Source organism: Lissotriton vulgaris, chromosome 5 (assembly GCF_964263255.1).
Source record: "Lissotriton vulgaris chromosome 5, aLisVul1.2, whole genome shotgun sequence".
NCBI classification, from domain to species: domain Eukaryota; kingdom Metazoa; phylum Chordata; class Amphibia; order Caudata; family Salamandridae; genus Lissotriton; species Lissotriton vulgaris.
In genome coordinates, this window is record NC_141693.1 from 305,982,063 (window position 1) to 306,006,122 (window position 24,060).

General features: G+C 41.8%; 1 protein-coding gene across 2 annotated transcripts in view; it reads right to left on the reverse strand.

The window, feature by feature from the left end:
- CFAP74 (cilia and flagella associated protein 74) overlaps positions 1–24,060 on the reverse strand; it is a 1,279,283-nt gene that overhangs the window by 1,053,947 nt on the left and 201,276 nt on the right. For both annotated transcript variants that reach the window (XM_086921531.1, XM_086921532.1), the window contains exons 9-10: positions 6,304–6,414; positions 4,599–4,701 (exon numbers count right to left, since the gene is read on the reverse strand). In XM_086921531.1, the coding sequence (XP_086777657.1) occupies positions 4,599–4,701; positions 6,304–6,414 (214 nt within the window). The remainder of the gene's footprint in view (positions 1–4,598; positions 4,702–6,303; positions 6,415–24,060) is intronic.

The following is a 24,060-nucleotide window of genomic DNA, read 5'->3' on the forward strand; positions in this document are numbered from 1 at the left end:
TCAGAATATAGGAACTGCCCCCCTCAATTATGTGTGGGACTCGTTTAAGGCATATATTCGTGGCCTAGTGATTGGTAGAGATGCAGCAGATTTTTCAGCAGTTAAGAATAAAAATAAATTGCTCCAACAAAAAATTCAGGCTTTGACTGAACTCAGGCAACAAAATTCTGCTAGATCGGTTCAAGATCAATTAAATGCGGCCAAGCGTGAGCTCTCTCAGGAGCTCTATACTCAGAGTGATGAGATCTTTCGCAAGAGCTCACAAAAAATGTATGAAGAGAGTAACTACACTGGCAAACTCCTGGCGTGGCAGGCCAGAGAGCAAGCCTCGACTAATCTCATACACTCTCTATATTCTCCAGACACTCTTAGGGATACATCGGTCCCAGCTGAAATTGGAGAAATAATGATCGCTCACTATAAAAGGATCTATAATACTCAATCGACGATAGATTATCAAAAATTATTGGATTATCTGGAAAAGTACTCTCTTCCCACTCTTTCCCCTGTAGATCAATTTAGTATGGCTTCTCCATTCACTAGAGAGGAAGTAGAGAAAGTTGTACAACAGCTTCCACTAGGGAAAGCGGCCGGACCGGACGGGTTTCCCTCAGAGTTTTTTAAAGTTATTTTTACTGCTTTCTCAGATGTTTTCGTTCAATTATTAAACTTTATGCTGTCGGGTGGACATATCCCGGATTCTTTCAGGGAAGGTACAGTAGTAAGTTTTCTTAAAAAAGGTAAACCCCCCAACGACCCAAATTCTTATAGACCCATCACGCTTCTTAACACAGATTACAAAATTACCACTAAATTATTATCTATTCGATTTAACTCTTTTTCTTCAGATTTGATTCACGCAGACCAGAATGGCTTTGTTGCCGGCAGGCAGCTCTTGACTAACACTCATTTTTTAGCAGAGGCTTTGGATTTTTTTGAGTCACGTAAGATCCCCGCTTTAATTTTATTATTTGATGCCGAAAAAGCTTTTGATTTGGTGGTATGGGAGACACTTTTTATTATTTTACAGCACTTCGCTATCCCAAAGGTAGTTATAAACTTAATTCAGAGTCTCTCTTCCAGGGGCTAGGGCTAATATTATAATCAATGCCAAGTCGGGGCTAGTATCGGTTAAACGTGGTACTAGACAAGGCTGCCCACTGTCTCCGGTTTTATTTGCCTTTTTTATCGAACCCTTAGCAACTGCAATTAGGAAAGCTCCTCTTTTATTCCCCCCAATTAATTTGATGCCTAAAATCAAACTTTATGCAGACGACATAATTTTGTTAATTAAGCCGGAATTGCAATGCCAAACACTTGCACTTCAAATATTTGAAGAGTTTGAGGCGTTGGGGGGCTATAGGATAAACAAAAAAAAAAACGAAATCTTAGTATGCGGTGGCATTAATCCTGTAATTCACCCTGATTTAAGATCATGCATCAATTACAAACCGAAAAGATATTTGGGGGTTATGTTCTCTCTCGCAGTTTCAGATCTTTACAGCTTGAACTTTATACTATTGCTGCAGAAGGTACGAGCAATGTTCGAAAGATGGAATCCCCTACCATTAACGATTATTGGCAGGGTCGCATTGATTAAGATGTTGGTCCTCCCTTTATTTAATTTTTTATTTTCAACAATACCTTGTGCTCTGCCGGCATCTTTTTTTTCCAAAGCTGAAGCCTTGTTCTCTTCATTTATTTGGGCCAAAAAGACACCTCGCATTGCCTTGAATACGTTATTCGAAGATAAGGGACAAGGTGGGCTGGCCCTTCCCAACCTTAAAGACCATTACAATGCATATTTGGCTCAACTCATGACCAGATTCAAGGATAATAATCAGCAACTCTTTATAAATTTTTTCATTGATTTGATTTGTGAAGAATCCCAGATTCCCTCCCCACTTAAATTATTTAAATCTCCAAAAACAGTTAGGTATAAGGTGCTGCACTGGTTTTTTAAGAGACGCTCAGCACTCCTAAAGAGATACTCCCTTTCGTTTCTTAATACATCCTCTTCCCTCTGCTCGGCTTTTTCATTCTTCGGAGTGGATATCAGCATGGATCTACTAGAAAAATGGCAGAAGATAGGGTTTAAGATGTTAAGCGATTTTATGAAAGATGGCGCTTGGATTAGGATGTCTGATATGTCAACCCTGGTTCAAGGTAATTTCCTATTGCTGGGATCATATAAGTTGATTTATGGAATCTTGATCCAACTAGACCCTTCACTCCTCTTTTCCCCTGCTCCGTTATTTAATGATTTATTTTGTTTAATACAAGAAAGAAAGCCGGGGGAGTGGAAACGATGCTTAACCGTGAATAGGGACCCGGATTTGTGTCTAAAAGCAATCAATAAGTGGCAAGGGCAGGAAAACATGGTATTAACCCCAGCTACATGGAAGAGAATTAATGTTCTGAATTTTTCTGTATTAAGAGGTGCCAATTGGCGCAGAATGCTGTTTTTTAGTAAATGGCTTCTGTACTTCACTCCGGCAATGGTTAGTAAAATGTATCCAAACTGCTCTTCCGACTGTTATAGATGTCTGCATTATAATCCTGCTCATTGGTCTCATATTGTTGCTTATTGTACCAAAATTGTACCTTTTTGGGAAGAAATATTTGCATATATACATAACCAGTGTAAAATATCAATCTCGGTTAATGTTAAATTGATTTTGTTTGGATTTGATCCTGAATTTATGTTAGGGGGGCAACTAGTTAAACTAATATACATAGCTATGGCTGTAGCGAGATCGCTAATTCTACAAAACTGGCGTTCACAATATTGCCCCAATCTATATGAATGGTGCTATAAAATGCAAAAAGTCAGAAATAGTGAACATTTGTATGCTCAAAGAGTTGGGGCGATTCGTAAATTTGAGACAATCTGGGGTTCGTACTTCGATCTTAATGATTCAAATTGATTATGTTATGTTGGTTCCTTTTCTTTTTTCTGTGATTCATCTTTATGAGATGGTCTGTTGTGTGTCTTCTGATTTCGTTTTGTTATCTGTATATTTTGCCTAGCATATGATATGTTAGTGTTTGATTTTGCTTGATTATCTGAGACTTCAATAAAAAAAAAAAAAAAAAACCCTACGATAGCAAGGGACTTTCAATTGGGCTCGAGTACCACAACCATTCGCAACCCCAAGACGGGTAGCCTTGGCAAGAGTGCATTTATTTATTTATTCATTTCATTTATGTACTTTGCAAACATGCAATATGTAAAAAATGGAAAACATAAAAATTAAGACGTGGGCCAGCAGCCATGGCATTGAAATGCATTCTTTTTCAGACAGCTGTGCCCATGTGAAGAGGCAAAATGTCGCCTTTCATAGTGTAAGACATCCAGTGGACAAAGTGGGCTGATCTATTGCCACATGCTGGATGCAGTGGTGTGAAAAAGCAAAATGAGAAGGACACTTGAGTAGACCAATGGATGAAAACGGTTGACCTAAAGTGCTCACTTATATACTTTTTATGATGAATTTTTGGAAAATATGATGCTGAAGAGACAGCTAATGTGTCTAAGCCAGACTTAAATGGCCCCCGCTCATGGTTGTGGAGTCACTCACCAATTGTAAAGTGAGGATGTGCTGGGAAGCAACACACCCTCTAAAGACCACAGCTGAGCATGGATGGGTGGTAAATTACGGGATCTTTCCAGACGTCTAGTATGAGAAGCCTGGATAGAGGTAGACTAGGCTACAGTGAAATAGGGAGCTGTGCCATTGGACGGGAACAGCTGAATCATAGACACAGACGGTCAAGTATGTCCTGATTAGCTCAGCTACATCCCTCTTGACCTTTCTGAGGCCAAGCAATTTCTCAGATCTGTCACAAAGTCCCACTAAGAAAGTGCTTCCAAGGCTTTAAATAAACCGGGTCTTGCAGGTGCTCAGCACCAGCAGTTCTAAAAAGCAGGTGCTGAGACACGTCCTTATCGGACTATCCATTTTTGCCCTAACCCTCAGGATGAAAAAATACTTCTTAACTCTGCAGCAGTACCTAGCACTCTTCACTGCCTTTGATGTAACTTCAGAGAGACTTATTATAGTTCTTCACAGTCTCATCATTTCAGAACTAAAGCATTTTCAATATGCTATACAACGAAGCCATATTTGTTGCTTATATATCTTACACAACTAACACCATTGACAAAGCCAATAGTCCTGGCTTGTTGTTGGTGTAACGTCACTTGTATTGCATATCTGGATGCAATGACAGAAGCAGCAAAATACCATCCGGGAGACACACTATGCTAAGCACAGGTTTTCAGCTTAAGTGGTTTTAAGCCACGCTCTTAATTACATCGGCCACACCCCTTTGAGAGACCCCCCCCCCCAGTTTTTTACTTCCACTTAAAACCCTAAGTGCTCCTTTGTACAGGGAGGTCGTGAATGAGAAGACTGACATGGTGATGACAAAGATTCTGTGCATGGTTTACTTCTGATTTTGGTAGGTATAGGCGCCACACACTCTTGGGAATCTATAAGGCCTTTCTATTAAACATACCACATGCGATTTCTACATAAAAGTGTTAGATGTTTATTTAGCACGGCGTCGCGGGGAGAAATAATCTTGCGTATTACCCTGTTTGACGAGATGCTGTTCTTTAGAGTGAGCACGGCCTGCATCCGCTTCTCCATCTCCTCACGTGACTTGAGTTCTTCGTTTGCATCCTTCTGCCGTACTCTGTCAGAAGAACAGAAATGCGTCATGAATGTCGTCCTCTGACGAGTGCGCCACAGAACACACAACCAGCAAGAGATTAAATAATGTGTGAGGAGTGGCCACAGTGGCACCTAGGTAACTCTTGGAGGCCTGGGACGCATCGTGAGATTTGGGACACGATCTCAGACTCTGAGGAAACCACCACTACATCCAACCCAAGGTGTATGGTTTACGGCAGGGCACAAGTCGGGGGTACACACAGCTACACAGCATCCACCCACTATTTTCACCAGGTGGACACCATCTCCTCTGCAAAGAAGTTGGGCCCCACAGAAATATGCTGAACTAGTCCCGGTGTAATTTTCAGACATCGGGACACGTTCAACAGCGCGTGTATGTTGTCTACTTTCCAATCCCAGCAGCAACGTGCAGGCAGTGAGTGAGCTTTTTTTTCACCTCCAGCTGGGCCACATTAAGGGGCCATCAGGCCCCCTTTTATTTGAATATCCTGACTGGGGGCGGCCTGGAATCTCACACTTAAATGTAAATACCATGGAAGGAAAACAAAGGCACACAGCTTTTCATGTCTTCACAGGTACTTAAGAGAGACATGCTTTTGCCTTTGTTCAGTCCTTGTATATAAGAAATGCATGCACTATAAGAATGTCCGATGTGTTGGACTGTCCGAGAATTTACAATAATTTCAAAAGCACAATTTAATTTATTTTATAGAGCTACGCAACCCATGGCAGGGTGTCAGAGCTCTTACGTAACATACACATTATACATTGACAATAAATCATGTAACATGTAAATCAATGTACAAGATGAGTTACATGAGACAGGGTTACAAGGTGTAGGAGTCTCATGTCTTTCATAGCTCACTGTGCTATATTACAAGGATTACAATTTATGAACTGCAGTTAACAAAAGAATGTCTGTGTTAAAAGCAGTAACCCACTTTACAATCTACATAAAAGAAAAATCTGTCACCTGCATGTTACGTGATGTGCTTTGCAGGAGACACCTTAACCTTATACTACTTTGATTCAAATCTGGATTGTCACAAAACACAGATCTTTCCAACAAATGCATTAAACTCCAGTGTAATCTCACCATTATTACTATTCCCTGAGATTTACTGGGCATCTTTACAGCATACATCCTAACCCAATCAAATATTGTAAAATGTTGACTTTGCAACCAATTAAGTAAAACAGATCTACTGCCATGCTTCTCCTTGTTGCCAATTTCTTTGAAGCAGGATTTAAACAAATAAATGTATTAGTTGAGGCCCAGATTTTGCGTCGGGATTGCGCCACTTTTTTTACACAACCCAACGCCAAATCTAATTTGTTAAATCTTATTATGTGCTTAAGTGTACTCATGACATACCTGATAAACATATGTGTGAGGTCTTAATACCTGATGTCACTTCTGGTGATGTCACTCCCAGTGAGGTCACTTCCTGTGATGTCACATGCAATGTCACACGTTGTGACATCATACGCTGTGACGGCATGCATCAGGATTTCACTTGCATACTGCTAAACCTGGTTCTTTTTTTAGGACTTGTGCCCTGGTTTACGGGTATGTTTGAAGTACAGTCACACAAAGACTCACCTTGTCATGGTCTCCTTAAGGAACTGCACGGCCTTTTCGTGGTTCCGCTGAGCGTCCTCCACTGCTTTTCGATGCCTTGCCACTCTTTCTTGGAGGACCTGCTTTTCCTTCCTGCAGCGAGGAAAAAAATACACAGATGCGATTCATAATCATTGCTAGGCACCCCAGCCCTATTGCCGTCCACAAACACCCCCTTTCAGCATGTGTCCTCTACTGCCAGTGCCAGGTGTAGATTACCAGGATACATGCTTTGTAATAAACCAGTATATTTACAATGGAGCACTGCTCTAAAAGCGTTACCTTTTGCTGATCCGTTTCCTTTGCCGTGTATAATGTATGTAGCGATCTACTTTCAATGTATCCCCCTTTTCTCTGTTTATAAATCTCAATCGCTTCATATCCTCAAATTAAGCAATGGTTACTTACTCTTACATTCGTTTTTTCAATATCTGAATTAGTCATATCAATCGATTTTTCCCTTTGCTCTTTATTTTTTTGAATAGTCACCCTCACTTCCCTCTGCCTAGTTATGAACATTCAAATATAGGCACCTATCTTTATATGGCGGGCTGCCTTTAGATCTAGACTCTCTAGACTCAATAGATTACTGAATGGACTTTTGCTCCCTTCGATCTGTATTTTTTCTTCTTTTTAACAACTCGTGACCAGGAGTTGCGTTTCATCTCAACTTTTAAGTTGATTTGTAATGATGTTTTTTTATTGTATGATTTTATATTTTATGGTTGCGACCGCACCTGAATAAAGATTTATTTAATATTATTTATGTGGCATCCATCAAATCTACGTCCTATGGGTATATATCCTTACCTCTCTATCTCTCACAACGTTTCTTCCTTCATATGTAACTCTATATAAACCACAAAGACGGTCAGCAGAGACCCTGGATGGAATTTTTGGTTGGCAGTACACATGAAATAACGTTATGGTAAAAGTCATAAAATATTAAAACCACTGAAATCGACCAGGTATGTCAATCACCTCATCCAAAAATCAAGCTTTTTCTGTTGGTATTTGCGAACTTTAAGATTCAGTGATGACAGTTATCAGTTCCCCACAGGTGCATCTGAACATCTTTTTGATCCCTTAAAAGTCTCAGTAAAAAGTTATGGAACCAGCCGACAGAAAATACCAGCTACTTTCCTTGGCCAATAAGATTAGTTCTGGTCTGCAAACATGTGGCTTTGCAAACTGTGGAGGTGTTAAGCAATCAGACTGATTTTCAATTTGAAAACCTGGACCAAAAACAGGTTTGCAAACACAAATGCTGCAGATATACTTATTTTTGCTTAAGCTTCATTTTTAGGCCTGGCGTTAGCCAAGACCTTTTTGATTTTACTAACATATGTATAATGAATAGGTGAGTCGCCCTGTTAATCCAATGGTCTGTTATTGTGTCATTCACATTTTTCTTCCACCCACTACAGCATACAGCATGGGTCAATGAATCAACTCGCTTTAGCCACTGGCTGACATCATTGCGAGTGACAGCATTCTGCTGTTTCATAAGAGCAGATGGCAAAGAGTGATTTTTAAGACTAAAAAATATTTTATATTTTAGCTGATTTTTTTTTAAGATTGATGAGGGCCAGGCAGACTTCCCAACAATAACGGCTTGCAAAAACATCACAATTTAAAACAAGCATTGATAAAGCAAATGGCTGAAGGTCAACACCTGACTCACTAGCTTTGCCAATGCTGGTTTATTCTTGTAGTAACTAAAATATAACTGAACATATTTACTCTAAACCACAAAAATGAGATATTCTGATACAATGCAGTCTGTGTGCTATGTGGGGTGTAACCTTGTTTAGAAAAAATGTTTGCATCAGAGAACAGAAATTTTAATGGAGCCTTCGTATGCACAACTAAAATGCGGCACCCTCTGCTAACTGTTGATTCCCATAATCAGTTTCAATCAAGTTTTAAAACGGAAAGTGCAGGTTGGGTGGACACGTTTCTGTGCAATTTGGAACAGATTTACATATTAGCTCAAAAGATATTATTTATCCAAAAAGGCTTTTTATTTGTACAAACATATTTAAATACATTCATTAACCTGGGCGTAGTTCGTGGAGTTTTGCTACGCGGAACTCCGCAAAGTTACAAAAAAACTCTACGAAGTTCCGCAAGTGGCGGAGTGTAGTGTGAACTGCAGTTCGTGCGGGTCTTTTTGCCGCTTGGGTAGAAATTCTGCCCGAGCGGCACTGTGCGCGCGAACGGTAAGCGGGGAAAAAAACTCAGCTGCACTACACGAAGCAGAGTTTACTGCACTCTGCAAGCTCCGCGCAGTGCAGAAAACCCAGGGAATGGATCGGAGTTCACCGCCCAGGCCCAAATATACTATGCAGCATTTCTTATTACAGCTGAGTGTGTGTGTCTATAGAAAATGCATTGCTTTCTGCTAGTAACTTTCGGTCTTATTCTGCACCACATTAGGCAAAGAACAGACCCTCTAAGATTTCGCCCTTTGATTTAAATCCAGCATGCACTGGTCAATGAGTTTAAAAGTTATTAAGGAAACACTTCGGAATGAGTGCAAGATGAAATATGACTGTGACGGTTGTCATTGCTGTTACTGAGAGTTTCTTTAGTGCTCAATCGACCACTAGTATAGCACCGCAGCACTTTTCTGTAGTCAATTCGTGCTCTTGGCTACAGCACAAACTACTGGACAGAATTCTTCCAAGCGTCAAGAAGACAGAGCTTATGCCACAACAGAGCACATTTGTGGTTTGGCACTCATCTGTTCAGTACTTTTAAAGGAGTATGCTATTAAAAGATTGCAGATCCAATAGCACAAACGGGTATATTGCCAATGTGTTCATTTCGCGTGGGGAGCCAAGAGTCGTGATCCTGGCTAAATTACAGCCTCTGGAGGATCTGCAGGTGAAAGTGAAAACACTGGTGGAAAAGTGCCAAGAATTTGCTTGCACACGATTCAAAAGGTCTCCACATAGGCCAACATTCAGCCAATCATGCTTTTGGAAGATTTACAAAAGAGGCTGTATAATTTTGATTACTTTTTATTCCGTGTACTGATTGACTATGGTTTTGTTCAGGTACTTAATGGAGTGAAGACTCAGGCACTGCAGGTGATGAATGATGTAGATAATGATGATTCAATCACAGCGTGATAAGTGTAATGATTCTCTGCAGCAGCTAAGCAACATTTTTGCTGGTTGGAATACACTAACAATTACTTAATTGCTTAATTTAATCTTTCATTGTGGTGAACTCTATCACTGTTCGTCATGCTAGTTGATGGGTTCTGCAAGGATGCTGCTGCTAGATCTAGTCCCCTTATGAATGGCCACACAAAGGATCATCTGTATCTAAGTAACTAAACATGTAATTCGCAAGGAACCCTTCAACCTCCTGCTGTTCCTTGCCTATCTTCTCCTTTAATGTGCCATAAAAGGATTACTTTTCTGAACCCTTATACTCTTGATTCACGTGGTGAGTTTTGATTGGAAGAAATGTTTTCGAAATTATTGGCTGAGAAAACCTCTGGTTCACAAACACACGTGGTTAGCAATTCAATATTCATTTCTGAACAAAGAGGAAGGAAAAAGTTGCTTAACTGTACCTACAGTTCTTTCATATTGATATCATCCATAGATTTACATGCTTGAGCTATTCCCCATAACAAGACTGACAATCCTAGGTAGTCAATGTTTACATAACAGTACATTAATACTATATTAAAATTGAAAACAACCATATACTACTTGTAATCTGTCGACCTTATTATATGACCCAACCTCTGGTCAATGAGGAGGAGTGGCAAAGTTCTAAATTCCTCGCAGAGGCTCCAATTGCCAAAGGGAAGTCTTTGAAGCACTGTTCAATAACTGATCTACTTTGTTTTCCCCCCCTCAAACCTGGATTTGTAAGAGTGTGTATAAGCTTACCAATAGTAAGAAGGCATGCACGCATTATTTTTAACCTTTTGGTGGTGGGTGTCTGACTTACGAAACTGACTTAAGAAACCTCTAGAACATATCAGAGACAGCTCCTAAAATATCCATGTTATAGTTTGCAGGGAAAGTAGATCTAGGAGAAGGTCCTGACAGAGACTGACCCTTAGAGTTCTAAGCAACCAGGGCAGGTATATGGCTGATGCAGTGGCTGGTGTCAAGTTTACTATGAGCCACTTGCAGAGCAGGAAGATTGACTGATAGACTCTACACGAGTGATGAACAACCTGGTGGCATTTGAAATCCCCTTCTCCTTGCCTCTTCACCTTTGTGTCTGTTGCTCTCATTAAATAACTGCTATTTTTAAGTATCTAAAATTACTAGAACGTACCTTAACTGCCCAACACCCTTGGTGGCAGTGCTGGGCACTATCACTCTTATGTACTTATTAACACAGCAAAAAACAATTAACTAAAATCCATCTTCTGGACATAAATAAACATTCTTCTATTCTTTTATTACAGACTACCAAACAGTACAAATAGATATTGAACTATATTGTTCCTGTTTTCATGAAAAGTACCAGTTTCATGCTAACCACACTAAAATGAATATGTGGCACACTCCTCTGATTCTCAGTCCCCTTTGGGAGCCTGTATGCAGGACCTCATTTAAAATCAGCTCCCAGTCCCTCATTTTTTAAAAGCAGTTTTATACTGCCATTTCGACCTGGTAAAATAAACCTTTTGGCAGGCCTAAACTTTCATTTGTAAAACATAAAAGTCACCACTAGGGTAGGTCCTAAACAGCCCATAGGGCAGGGTGCAGCGTATTTAAAAAGCTGGACATGTACCTTTAACTTTGACATGTCCTTGTAGTGAAAAACTCTTAAATTCGTTTTTCACTACTGCAAGGCCTACCTCTCCCATAGAATAACATTGGGTTAACTTATTACGTTTAATCTATACTGATATAATAAAGAGAGAGCCCAAACCTTTGAGGCGGGTAATCTCAGGAACCACAGCACCAATCACAGAACCCAATACAGTGTTGGAAAGGGCAGTTGCAGCAGAAGGACATAGGCTATGCAGACGCCCACCATATACATTTAAAAGGTAAAAGAATCGTGCCAGCAAAGTAGTCCCTTGTGGGCGTGTCTGCGTTGTGCTGTGGGCGTGTGCTGGGGCGTGACAAACGCTGGGGTCGTGTGGTACATTCCGCCCTTCATGCCATGTCTCATATCGTGTGCTGTGGGCGTGTGCTGGTGGCGTGGGCGTGTGCGGAGCGCGGGATTACGGAAAAACAAAAGCGAGCGTTGTGCCCAATATTTCATTGTTTTTTCTTCCCAGGTTCTGTACCTTCCAGCTCCGGGTGTGCTTGCCCTGCGCTCCCAGTGACGTGCACCTGCTTTACTGTATGGAGGTCAGGCATGGCGCTATTCCCAAGGGCCGGAAGGAGCGCAAACAGGGGCCATTGTGCAGGAAATATAATCTCACCTTAACTTCCGGTGACGCCTGAAGCGCACACTGGAGATTTTCCACTTCTGTTGCGCACAGGCCTCGCGCCATGCACATCCGGACACAAGGCCCGCCTCCACGGAAATAGCAAGAAAGGGACTATCCCTCCCCCGGGAATATATGTTGATATTCTGCAAACCAACATTCCGCATACCATCACTCCACAATTTTTATAACGCGGGACTATTACTCCACAAAGACATAATTTCTAAAACTTTTACAACGCATATGACTTTATCACGCATGCCATTATAACGCAAATGCATGTGTGGTAAAGTCACATACATTGTAAAAGTACATTATTAAAACATCAAATATATGTTTGTATATATGTGTGTATATGTCTCCTCACCGTAGGAGCGCAATTGGTGGACTGCATCGCCCAGCATGCTGTTGAGCTGCAGGAGCAGCGCGAGGTGCCTGACACCTGTGAGGCAAAGGAGGGGCGAGTGGTCACGGGAAAGGGAGTGGCCACGGCTCTAAAAACAACGGAGCAATGAACCCCCAGTAACAAAGAAGGACACTATTGAAACGGGCACTGAGGAAGGACAAACGAAGTCTGAAACGCGTCTGCCTAACGTTTCAGGGACCCTTTTGCTTGCCAGCACTTGTAAGAACATTAAAGCCAACTGTTTGTATCCCCCGTAGTTGGTCACGCTCTTCTTTTTGCGGGGAAGAGATTGGAGGTGAAGTACTGCCAGCAAGTAGGAAATGCAGGCTACGTGACCCACTCTCGTTCAGGAGCAACGCATAAAAACCTACAAACCCCTTTTGGAACCTGCATACAACTGCATATGCGTTGCCCCCCAGGTGCAAGATTCCCAGTTGGAGAAGATTGGCGCATGGGGAGAGAGGAGGCAGAACGGACCTGCCTTAGAAGGGGGACAAAAGCTGTCTTTTACCTGCGGAATGACTGCTGCATCGGCGCTGTAACACTTTCCAGTGAGACTGGAGGGCAGCACTTGCTGTCTTTGCTGTCTCCTCACCGTAGGAGCGCAATTGGTGGACTGCATCGCCCAGCATGCTGTTGAGCTGCAGGAGCAGCGCGAGGTGCCTGATACCTGTGAGGCAAAGGCGGGGCGAGTGGTCACGGGAAAAGGAGTGGCCACGGCTCTAAAAACAACGGAGCATTGAACCCCCAGTAACAAAGAAGGACACTATTGAAACGGGCACTGAGGAAGGCCAAACGAAGTCTGAAACGCGTCTGCCTAACGTTTCAGGGACCCTTTTGCTTGCCAGCGCTTGTAAGAACATTAAAGCCAACTGTTTGTATCCCCCGTAGTTGGTCACGCTCTTCTTTTTGCGGGGAAGAGATTGGAGGTGAAGTACTTCCAGCAAGTAGGAAATGCAGGCTACGTGACCCACTCTCGTTCAGGAGCAACGCATAAAAACCTACAAACCCCTTTTGAAACCTGCATACAACTGCATATGCGTCGCCCCCTGGTGCAAGATTCCCAGTTGGGGAAGATTGGCGCATGGGGAGAGAGGAGGCAGAACGGACCTGCCTTAGAAGGGGGACAAAAGCTGGCTTTTACCTGCGGAATGACTGCTGCATCGGCGCTGTAACACTTTCCAGTGAGACTGGAGGGCAGCACTTGCTGTCTTTGCTGTCTCCTCACCGTAGGAGCGCAATTGGTGGACTGCATCGCCCAGCATGCTGTTGAGCTGCAGGAGCAGCGCGGGGTGCCTGACACCTGTGAGGCAAAGGCGGGGCGAGTGGTCACGGGAAAGGGAGTGGCCACGGCTCTAAAAACAACGGACCATTGAACCCCCAGTAACAAAGAAGGACACTATTGAAACGGGCACTGAGGAAGGACAAACGAAGTCTGAAACGCGTCTGCCTAACGTTTCAGGGACCCTTTTGCTTGCCAGCGCTTGTAAGAACATTAAAGCCAACTGTTTGTATCCCCCGTAGTTGGTCGCGCTCTTCTTTTTGCGGGGAAGAGATTGGAGGTGAAGTACTGCCAGCAAGTAGGAAATGCAGTCTACGTGACCCACTCTCGATCAGGAGCAACGCATAAAAACCTACAAACCCCTTTTGGAACCTGCATACAACTGCATATGCGTCGCCCCCCGGTGCAAGATTCCCAGTTGGAGAAGATTGGCGCATGGGGAGAGAGGAGGCAGAACGGACCTGCCTTAGAAGGGGGACAAAAGCTGGCTTTTACCTGCGGAATGACTGCTGCATCGGCGCTGTAACACTTTCCAGTGAGACTGGAGGGCAGCACTTGCTGTCTTTGCTGTCTCCTCACCGTAGGAGCGCAATTGGTGGACTGCATCGCCCAGCATGCTGTTGAGCTGCAGGAGCAGCGCGAGGTGCCTAACACCTGTGAGGCAAAGGCGGGGCGAGTGGTCACGGGAAAGGGAGTGGCCACGGCTCTAAAAACAACGGAGCATTGAACCCCCAGTAACAAAGAAGGACACTATTGAAACGGGCACTGAGGAAGGACAAACGAAGTCTGAAACGCGTCTGCCTAACGTTTCAGGGACCCTTTTGCTTGCCAGCGCTTGTAAGAACATTAAAGCCAACTGTTTGTATCCCCCGTAGTTGGTCACGCTCTTCTTTTTGCGGGGAAGAGATTGGAGGTGAAGTACTGCCAGCAAGTAGGAAATGCAGGCTACGTGACCCACTCTCGTTCAGGAGCAACGCATAAAAACCTACAAACCCCTTTTGGAACCTGCATACAACTGCATATGCATCGCCCCCCCGGTGCAAGATTCCCAGTTGGAGAAGATTGGCGCATGGGGAGAGAGGAGGCAGAACGGACCTGCCTTAGAAGGGGGACAAAAGCTGGCTTTTACCTGCGGAATGACTGCTGCATCGGCGCTGTAACACTTTCCAGTGAAACTGGAGGGCAGCACTTGCTGTCTTTGCTGTCTCCTCACCGTAGGAGCGCAATTGGTGGACTGCATCGCCCAGCATGCTGTTGAGCTGCAGGAGCAGCGCGAGGTGCCTGACACCTGTGAGGCAAAGGCGGGGCGAGTGGTCACGGGAAAGGGAGTGGCCACGGCTCTAAAAACAACGGAGCCTTGAACCCCCAGTAACAAAGAAGGACACTATTGAAACGGGCACTGAGGAAGGACAAACGAAGTCTGAAACGCGTCTGCCTAACGTTTCAGGGACCCTTTTGCTTGCCAGCGCTTGTAAGAACATTAAAGCCAACTGTTTGTATCCCCCGTCACGCTCTTCTTTTTGCGGTAAAGAGATTGGAGGTGATATGTATATATATATATATATATATATACACACATTTTTTTTAATTTAATTAAAACATTTATTCTTTTAAATTGCATTATTTATATTATTTTCATTTATTATTTTATTTTATTACCCTTTACACCCTAAAAACTAATCCCACCCTGCTCCTTTTAAATACCCCTGCACCCCATAATCATAACCCACCCTTACTCCTTAAAATACCTCAACACCCTTAAACACTAACCCATCTTAACCCTATAAATATACCCTGTACCCCAAAACCCAAACCTATTCCTAAACCCTAAAAATACCCCTGTACCCCAAAACCCAAACCTGACCCTGAACCCTATAAATACCCCTGTACCCCAAATCCAAACCTAGCCCTGAACACTAAAAATACCCCTGTACCCCAAAACGCAAACCTACACCTGAACCCTAAAATACCCCTGTACCCCAAAACCCAAACCTAGCCCTGAACCCTTAAAATACCCATGGACCCTAAAACCCAAACCTAGCCCTGAACCCTAAAAATACCCCTGTACCCCAAAACACAAACCTAGCCCTGAACCCTAAAAATAACCCTGAACCCCAAAAACCAAACCTACCCCTGAACCCTAAAATACCCCTGTACCCCAAAACCCAAACCTAGCCCTGAACCCTAAAAATACCCCTGTACCCCAAAACCCAAACCTAGCCCTGAACCCTTAAAATACCCCTGAACCCCAAAACCCAAACCTACCCCTGAACCCTAAAAATACCCCTATACCCCAAAACTAGCCCTGAACCCTAAAAATACCCCTGTACCCCAACACCCATACCTATCCCTAAACCCTAAAACTACCCCTTTACCCCCATAACCCAAAACTATATCTGAACCCTTAAAATACCCAAACACCCCAAAACATATACCTCAGTACCCCAAAACATATACCCCTATACCCATACTTACCTTATCCAAATATTTAAAAAAACATGTTTTTACCATTCATGCATTTACAACGAATTTTGTTGTAAATGTATGCTTGGTAAAAGCATATAAAATGTAATGCCATGCGTTATAATGGCACTGCGCAGTCATGGTACTTTCGTAATGAAAGTATGCGAAGTGATGATATGCGGAAAGAAAGTTGCGGAATAATGGGTGTTTACCCTACCCGGTAAGTACATTGGTGGCACGGCGGCCCACATCTCCAGCAACATACTCATATTTTTTCACCACCCATTTGAAAAATACACGGGCCTCTCTCATTGATGGCCAACACCGACATACACTTTTAGACAAGTTCTAGAATTACGAACTTTAGAGCTGGGGAGCTACGTTCAAATCTCGGCATCAGCTCAACATCCTGTGATTCCAGGCAAATCGCTTTGTCTCCCCGTGCCTACCACAAATGAATGTGTTCTTCTGTAATGTAAATTGTGCTCATGCCATGTTGTCGAGTTCGGGCTATATAATACTGCAAGGAAAAATAAAGTAGGGACACTCCAGTTCACACACTACTGAACGCTCACTCTTAAGTGCATCAGCAGTGCACTGTGAATCTGAGCGTTTCACAGGCCTGTCACAGATAAGAAATGCTATCAAAACGAAATCCTACAAAACAATATACTATTGGCCGGCAGCAATTCATACAACGTCGGGACGGGCTGCTAGTAAGTGATAACTTTCTATTGGGCACGTGGTTCAGACGAATCAGTCCCTTGGATGGGTGCACTTTTACATGAAACAGAAACGTTTCTTCACAATTTTTATAAGTGTTTTAAAAAACAACTTCATCAACTCCTTTGTATATTATTCAACGAATGTATTAATTCATTGATGCTCCATTCGCAATTTTAGTTCATTCATACATAGCTTTTGACTTCATTAGAACGTTATTTCAACACACCCTATGCATTTCGGGTCATTCATAGACCCTTCATCAGGGATCTAAAAGATAAATACAGAAAAACCAGATAAGCGAGTCTCAAACAAAATATATACATCATTTTATGTTTAAACTTCATATTGCACATTAGTCTGAAACAATCATGTGTGGAAACATAACGACATTGAGGCTGATAGTCAGCGTGTCTATGATGCAAACTGCATAATCATCCATGCATGGCAAAGAACTAACAAATTATCTTATGTGGTATGATTGCTTTACGAACGTATTGAGTATGGACGTGAATACATACTCTAAGGAGATAGCCTAGCAACCTAGATCTTAATATCGCCTCATGCAATTTTCACTTGTTTAACAAACGTTTTCAAATGGTAACAGAAGAAATATCGCTCCAAATAAAGCAACCTCGTAAGTGAGGTATAAACCGCATTCACAGAAAACATCTAAGCTGAAATACGACTGGTATTTATAATCGCTTACATTACAAGCGTATTGAGCATAAGCAGATAGATTCCTTAGCCGGGAACAGACTTCTTATGCGATGATAACTTACTTTTCAAACGTGTTTCAGACGCTAACGCGTAGCGAGTTGCTCCGAGTGAGGCAACTTCCTCGATAAAGTCACGTAAGTGAAATTGACCCGTCGGTACAATTCAAAATAAACTCAACATGTGGGGCGCACCGGCCTATCAGCTATCGCTCCCTCTCCATGTGACACGCCAACACAGCACTCTGTCATACTCTTATTCAAAAAGCGCATATATATATAAGGTGCATAGTTAAGAGTTACTGTGACATATGCTATAGTAGAAAAGTCTATTAGCCCGTTCATGATATCTAATGCGATGAAAACTGACTTTCTGCGCGTTTTCAAACACTGGGGTGTAGTGTATTGCTCCGAATGAGACAAGCTACTTGGTGGAGTCACGTGCACATCATAGACCTATGGGGACAATTCATAGTGAGCTCAACACGTGATGGGAACCGGCCTATCAGCTAACACTTCCTCTCTTTATAAGATGCGCTAACACAGCACTCTGTGCTACCTAGATTTCAAAAGCGAAAAATCATAGGGGTGCAAATCAGCATCCTAAACAAATGGAAAAAGCAATCATGCGCAATCATATAACCATAGTGAACATAAAATATACAGGTACACTTAAAAAATAAATAAATGTCTGTACATGGCAATGCTTCTGTGGATAGTATTATGCAGATTCAGAAAAACAATAAAGCATTTTCAAAAACTGTATTCAATAGAAACATGTAAGTTCAATCCTATCATTCATCCCAAGCGGTTGCATAGAATTCAATTTTTTAATCCAGAAATATTCAGTTCTCAAACGTTGTTTGTATGGATCCATATCACAGCGTGATTCCATGGCTTCCAGAAATAGTGAATCTGACTTGTGTAATAGTATGTGAGCCCCCCTCCCCCTTCCCCCCAAGTGGCGCCACCCTAGTCCTGGACCCTTGGAAGTGTGCCCAGCTCTGGTCAGGACGTCACAGTGTGACACATCTCCTTGAGGTTCCGCTTCAGAACCACCGCTGTGCGGCACGTCCCTGATGCAAGGCCTTGCTTCTCAAGACCCTCATCGCGCCTTGAGACCCAAAAGGGTGAGTAGTTTGCGGTTTTCAAATACAGATTTTACATCGATGGCACCCTCGATGTTGATGCAGGACTTTGCATCGCAGCCTACAGTTTCTTCAGAACCGCTGCTGCACAACACATCCTCCATGCCAGACTTCACATTGCAAGCCCCCCATCAAAAGAATTTCGAGAACGACTTAAGATTCTGCTTTGCATCCACACAGCTCCTTGGAATCGCTGCGGCGTGATGCATCCTCAACTCAGATACTCAAAGTGCTCAACAATCAAGATTTAAGGTACTTTGATCAGTGGGCCTAACTTGGTCCATGCTCCATCACGGTCAACCTGAACTTGTGACTTTGTACCGGTCCGGCACAACCAGGTCACCACAGTTGGGGCTTTGTGCTTCTACGAACTATTTTCACTTAAATCTTTAAAATTGCATTTCTCCAGTTCCCCTGATTGTTTTTTGTCGGTTTGGTCTTAAATAATCTATGACATTTTACTCTCTTTTTTAATTGCTGTGGTATTTTTTTTGCGTTGTGTCTTCACTTTAATACTGTTTGAAGTCCTGCACAAATACTTTACACAATGCCTCTAAGTTAAGCTTGACTGCTTTAATGCCAAGCTATCAAAGGGTTAAGAATAGGTTAATTTGGGGTTTGCTTGTGACTGCACCCTGACAGAAACTGTGGTTGCTGCATGAGTAGGGTTTCATCTCCCTCACCAGTAATCCAATTTCCTACAGACAATAGGTATTGTATCCTATAAATTCTGAACAGCTTGGTGTTGGATTTTATCATTGCAATAATTATTGCTTCAAAACCCAGGTCACTCCTTATGAGAACCATATAACCAAAGTAGGCCACCCAAAGTACAACACTGAATAGAGGAATATATTTCAGCCATGTAATTCCTAGTGCTTATATTTAGTACTGCTGCTCCTAATTGGATTAACTAGACAGGAATGCTGAAATCTACGCACAAGGTCTTCGGTTTTCCAACTGGGGATTACATACTGTAGAAATATTTATTGCATTAAATATTTACACTCTCTCTCTTTTGCATAATTCTCCTCATTTGGTAGATGCATTTATTTAATCTAAAAAGAAATATATAGGGGAAAAAAAATCAAAACAGGATAAGGAAAACAACTCTTATGTAAATAAAAATACCACACTGTTCCTGAGAAACTGACTAACATTCCAATACATAACAGAGAAGTGCGAAAAACATAAAGACGCTTATTGAAAAATATTAGATTCAAAAAGACAATCTAGTATAATGTTCTTTGCAACTAGCCTTCTCCTCTGTCCCTTTATAGTTTCATCTAATTCTTAAAGATTAACACTATGGATTTGAAATGAGAAAAAGAAGAGCACATGATGAATGACTAGACTTTGGACAATTGTAGTAGCTATATGACAACGATCCTTGCCAGATGATATACCTGCATGGAGTCAAGGAACGAGACAGCACTGATAGCCAGCTGCCAAGTCTGCTCCGTTTTCAAGCACAGCTCCTAAAAATATTTTCTAGGTCTCTCCCATAGGAGGACCAAATGAAATGCAAGATGAGTCGGACGAATTATGTCAACTAATACATGAGCAAAGTCATTTCATTAAGTCACCAGTTGCTTTCGAAGGCCTTAGGCATTATGAGCTCATCAGTGGTGGAAAATTGAAAATGTTTGAGCGCATTTCTGAGGACGCCTCAGGTTTGGCTTAATATATCAAGACCCAGGGCATCTCCTCCATGATACTTCAAGTGGAGCTCTCCAATGGAGTTATCAAGTACACCACTGCAAAGTGGCACAAGCCAATTTACTACAGCACCAATGCATCTTCTGTAACAGCTGACCACACTAACAGTACTAGGGCATTAAAAAGCTTCACCTGAACAGTACAAAAGTAAAAATCCTTACATGCACAAAGTATGTCCTTGATCAAATTAGAGACTAGGTAATATAGCATTATTGCCTCCAGGAAAAATAAGTAAGGGCATTTGAATAATGTATCAAAAAGCAGCAGCTGTTATATCCACTTAAGCCACCTGAAGAAGAGGAACACATGAATATCATAGCTAAAGCAATTACAATAGCTTTAGCAGGTACTCTGACTTTTACTTTGTAGGATTTATAAAGAAGAAACTGATAACATTCTGAAAATACAATACCAAACCGCCACATTCTTGAGACTTTAATACAATCACTTTAAGAGAACTCTGAAATCATTGCATCACATTCTGGTACAGGATTGTATAACAGTTCAATTCATTGGATTTAGCCAAAGGATTTGAAAGGCCGTACAAGATCAATTCAATTCCCAATTTAGCGTATTTCAGCATGCTCTCAGTAACGCACAACTCCGTCAAAGTACCAATCCACCGTTTATTTCACAACGCGCTTTGATTCCGAAGAACCTTGATCGATTCAAAAACATTACTTTAGAATATATATATATGCTTGTGTGTGTGTGTGTGTATATATATTCACTGAAAAAACTGTAGGTTTTAGGGGTGTTATAGTTAGCTGGGCATTTCACTCATACAAAACCATTGAAATTCCTCCAATATAGTTAGTTAGTTGTACTAACTATATCTCGCGCGCCCACAATCCACTCCCGATGATGTCACATATTACATCATTCATGACATTGTCAGTGGCATCACTGATGACATCTCAAAGGACATCACTGATGACATCATCCAGTGAATGTGGTTTGCTTCGTTATTTAAATATGTATTATATATGTATAGCAATTTGCATTGAAGAATTAGTGGATATATAAATATAAATATCTGGATGGAGGATTTAGTAGCAGTGTGATTGACTGTTTACTTGACTAATTTAAAGTGTCTCTCTAAATATATTGGATAGTGACTAAACTGTGTGAACATCTGTATCACTTTGTCAGTTGTTGTAAACACTACCTTCTCCAGTTGGTTACTAGCTATTTGAAAGTCTATATTAGTTATTGATTAGTTAACTGAGTATTTGTATGGGAGAGTGAATGTGTATGTGGTTCGGTGGGAGGTGTGTGACTGCCCAAATGAAATGAAATGAATTCGTACTTGTATAGCGCACTTATACCCTGAGGTGTCTTGGCGCTGTACGCATACCGCTGTGGAACCCTTCCTGGCTTTTCCCTGTGAAATGCCCACTTCTGGGCACCCCCAAGGTGAAGCCAAGCATCCCAGGCATCCCAGCACTGTTGGGGCCGTTGTGGAGAGTAAGCAAGCTATTGCCCAGAGTTGCAGAGTGGGACCCATGATTAGAATAGGCACCGAGGCGAGAATTATCAGGTCCGAGGAAATTGAGCCCAAGACCCGCCGAGGCGGGTATTGAACCCTGGTCCCAAGCCAGACCTCTGCATCAGGGTCTGCTGCTCTAACCATTGAGCCACACTTCTCCAGATGTGTGAATAGTTGATTTCGTAGGTATATGACGTTAAGACTACATGTTATAACAGTTGTTTGGGTGAGTGAATATATCTTTATGGGTGTGGTGATGAGCAAATATCTCTCTAAATGGTACATGTCCAACAAAGTAGAAAAAATAAAAGACGATGTAGGTGTCAGTTGTTGTTTATAAATTAGTATACATAAGACTCAGTGATTGTATGCATGACTGTATGGATAACTATATACTTGTAATAGTGATTTTATAACACACTAAGTATAATTTACTATCTATATGAATAGATAAAGTGGTGTTTGTAGTAGTGTATAGCTAAGTAAATGTAAGTATGATCCATTGTTTGCATAAGTGAATAGGATGACATAAGTGAATAGGATGTGTGCTGGTGTGTAATGTCGATATAGGTGTATAAGTATATTTGATAGTGTTCTATTGATCATTGACTGCATGTATGAGTGAATCTGTAGGTAAGTGATTAGATGTGTGTATAGATCTAGGAATCACCGAGTGGGTTTTTAGAAACTTGTATTGGTGTGTCAATGGATTCAAATAAGGTACTCTGTATTTTACTGTGAGTGATGAAAGGTTATACTAGTGTATGATGAGGTGTATCGTCACGTGGATGAAGTCATCAGTGATGTCACTGACCATGTCATGAATAATGTAATATGTGACATCATCAGCAGTGGATTGCGGGCGCGCGAGATATAGTTAGTACAACTAACTATATCGGAGGAATTCAATGTTTTTTTACGAGTGAAATGTCCAGCTAACTATAACACCCCTAAAACCTACAGTTTTTTTTAGTGAATTTCTAAGGTTTTTTAAATGCTAATTTCTAACTATAACAGGCCTGAAACCTATGGTTTTTTCAGCGAATTTCAAAGGTTTTCTTGTGACTCAGTTCTACCGAGGCACAAGATAGCTGCCAACACTTAGCCTAGTTCGGAGTGTTGACAGACAGTTGACAGCCAATCAGCATGCAGCTCGTGCTTGTAATTGTACGCGTACGGTACTTCGTCTCTAGATATCACTATGATTTTAATTTTGATTTTCTCAGGAACTACTGAACGGATTTACACCATTTAACAAAAAGCACAATCTGCGAACCAAACTCTATCTTTTTGCCACAGTTGGTGTAATTCCATTCAGCCGTTCGGGCTGTAGTCCTGGCTAAAGGTCCCTATGGAAAATTGCATGGGGAAAACATGTTTTTTGACCCCCCTTTTTTCTCGTCCACCACTTGACGAATCACCTCCAAACTTTCAGGGAAGGAACGGAGCAGGCCATTTTCTTGGAGAATTGCGCTAAGATTCGTCCACCGGCGCCAAAGTTATTCCAGATAGAATGTTTTGGATTTCCTATGGAAACTAGGTCCTAACTATATATACCTACTGGCGACCGCCAGAAGGTAATACATATATATATATATATATATATATATATAGGACTAGGAAACGCTTCTTCTGGGGTGCTGGGACCCGTGGGAGTTGGCGCAAATGCCGGCGAAGCAGTCCGGTAATTTCAATAATCCAAGGAAAACCAGGTTAACGTTGCGCTCTCAGGAAAAAGACAAAACGAATCCAAAGTGTAATACTAGCAGTTTATTACACAACGCGTTTCAGCATAGAAGCCTTGTTCACGTGTAACCACAACACAAGTGACTCCGGTATTTAAACATAAGTTTTCGCGCAATATCAGACCAACAACATAAGCATAGGACTAATCCCCATGGGAGAGGGTAGAATGGCAGACATGTTGGAAAGGTATAATAGTACACTTAATGTCTAAGTGTACTACTGAAATCACATATATGAAGGTAAAAGATTGTCATGCACAGTATTTCCTTTGATTCTATTGTACAGTATTGTCATGTACCTATGATGCGTGATGGTAAACGCATCATCTCAATATGTCCGCCAATTGTTTCACAGTTGTGTGGTACTTTACTGCCACGTTTTTGTTTTGTTGATATCGCGCGTAAACTTTTTTGCTCGATATATGACTGGGCCAAAACACACTGTGATTTTGTTGTATAATAATCTTTTACCTTCATATACGTGATTTTTCCTGAGAGCGCAACGTTAACCTGGTTTTCCTTGGAATATATAAATATATATATACACATTTTTTTTGGAAGAAGATGAAGCCTTACCGCCAGAAGGTAATACATATATACATATATACATTTTCTAAGTCCCCGTG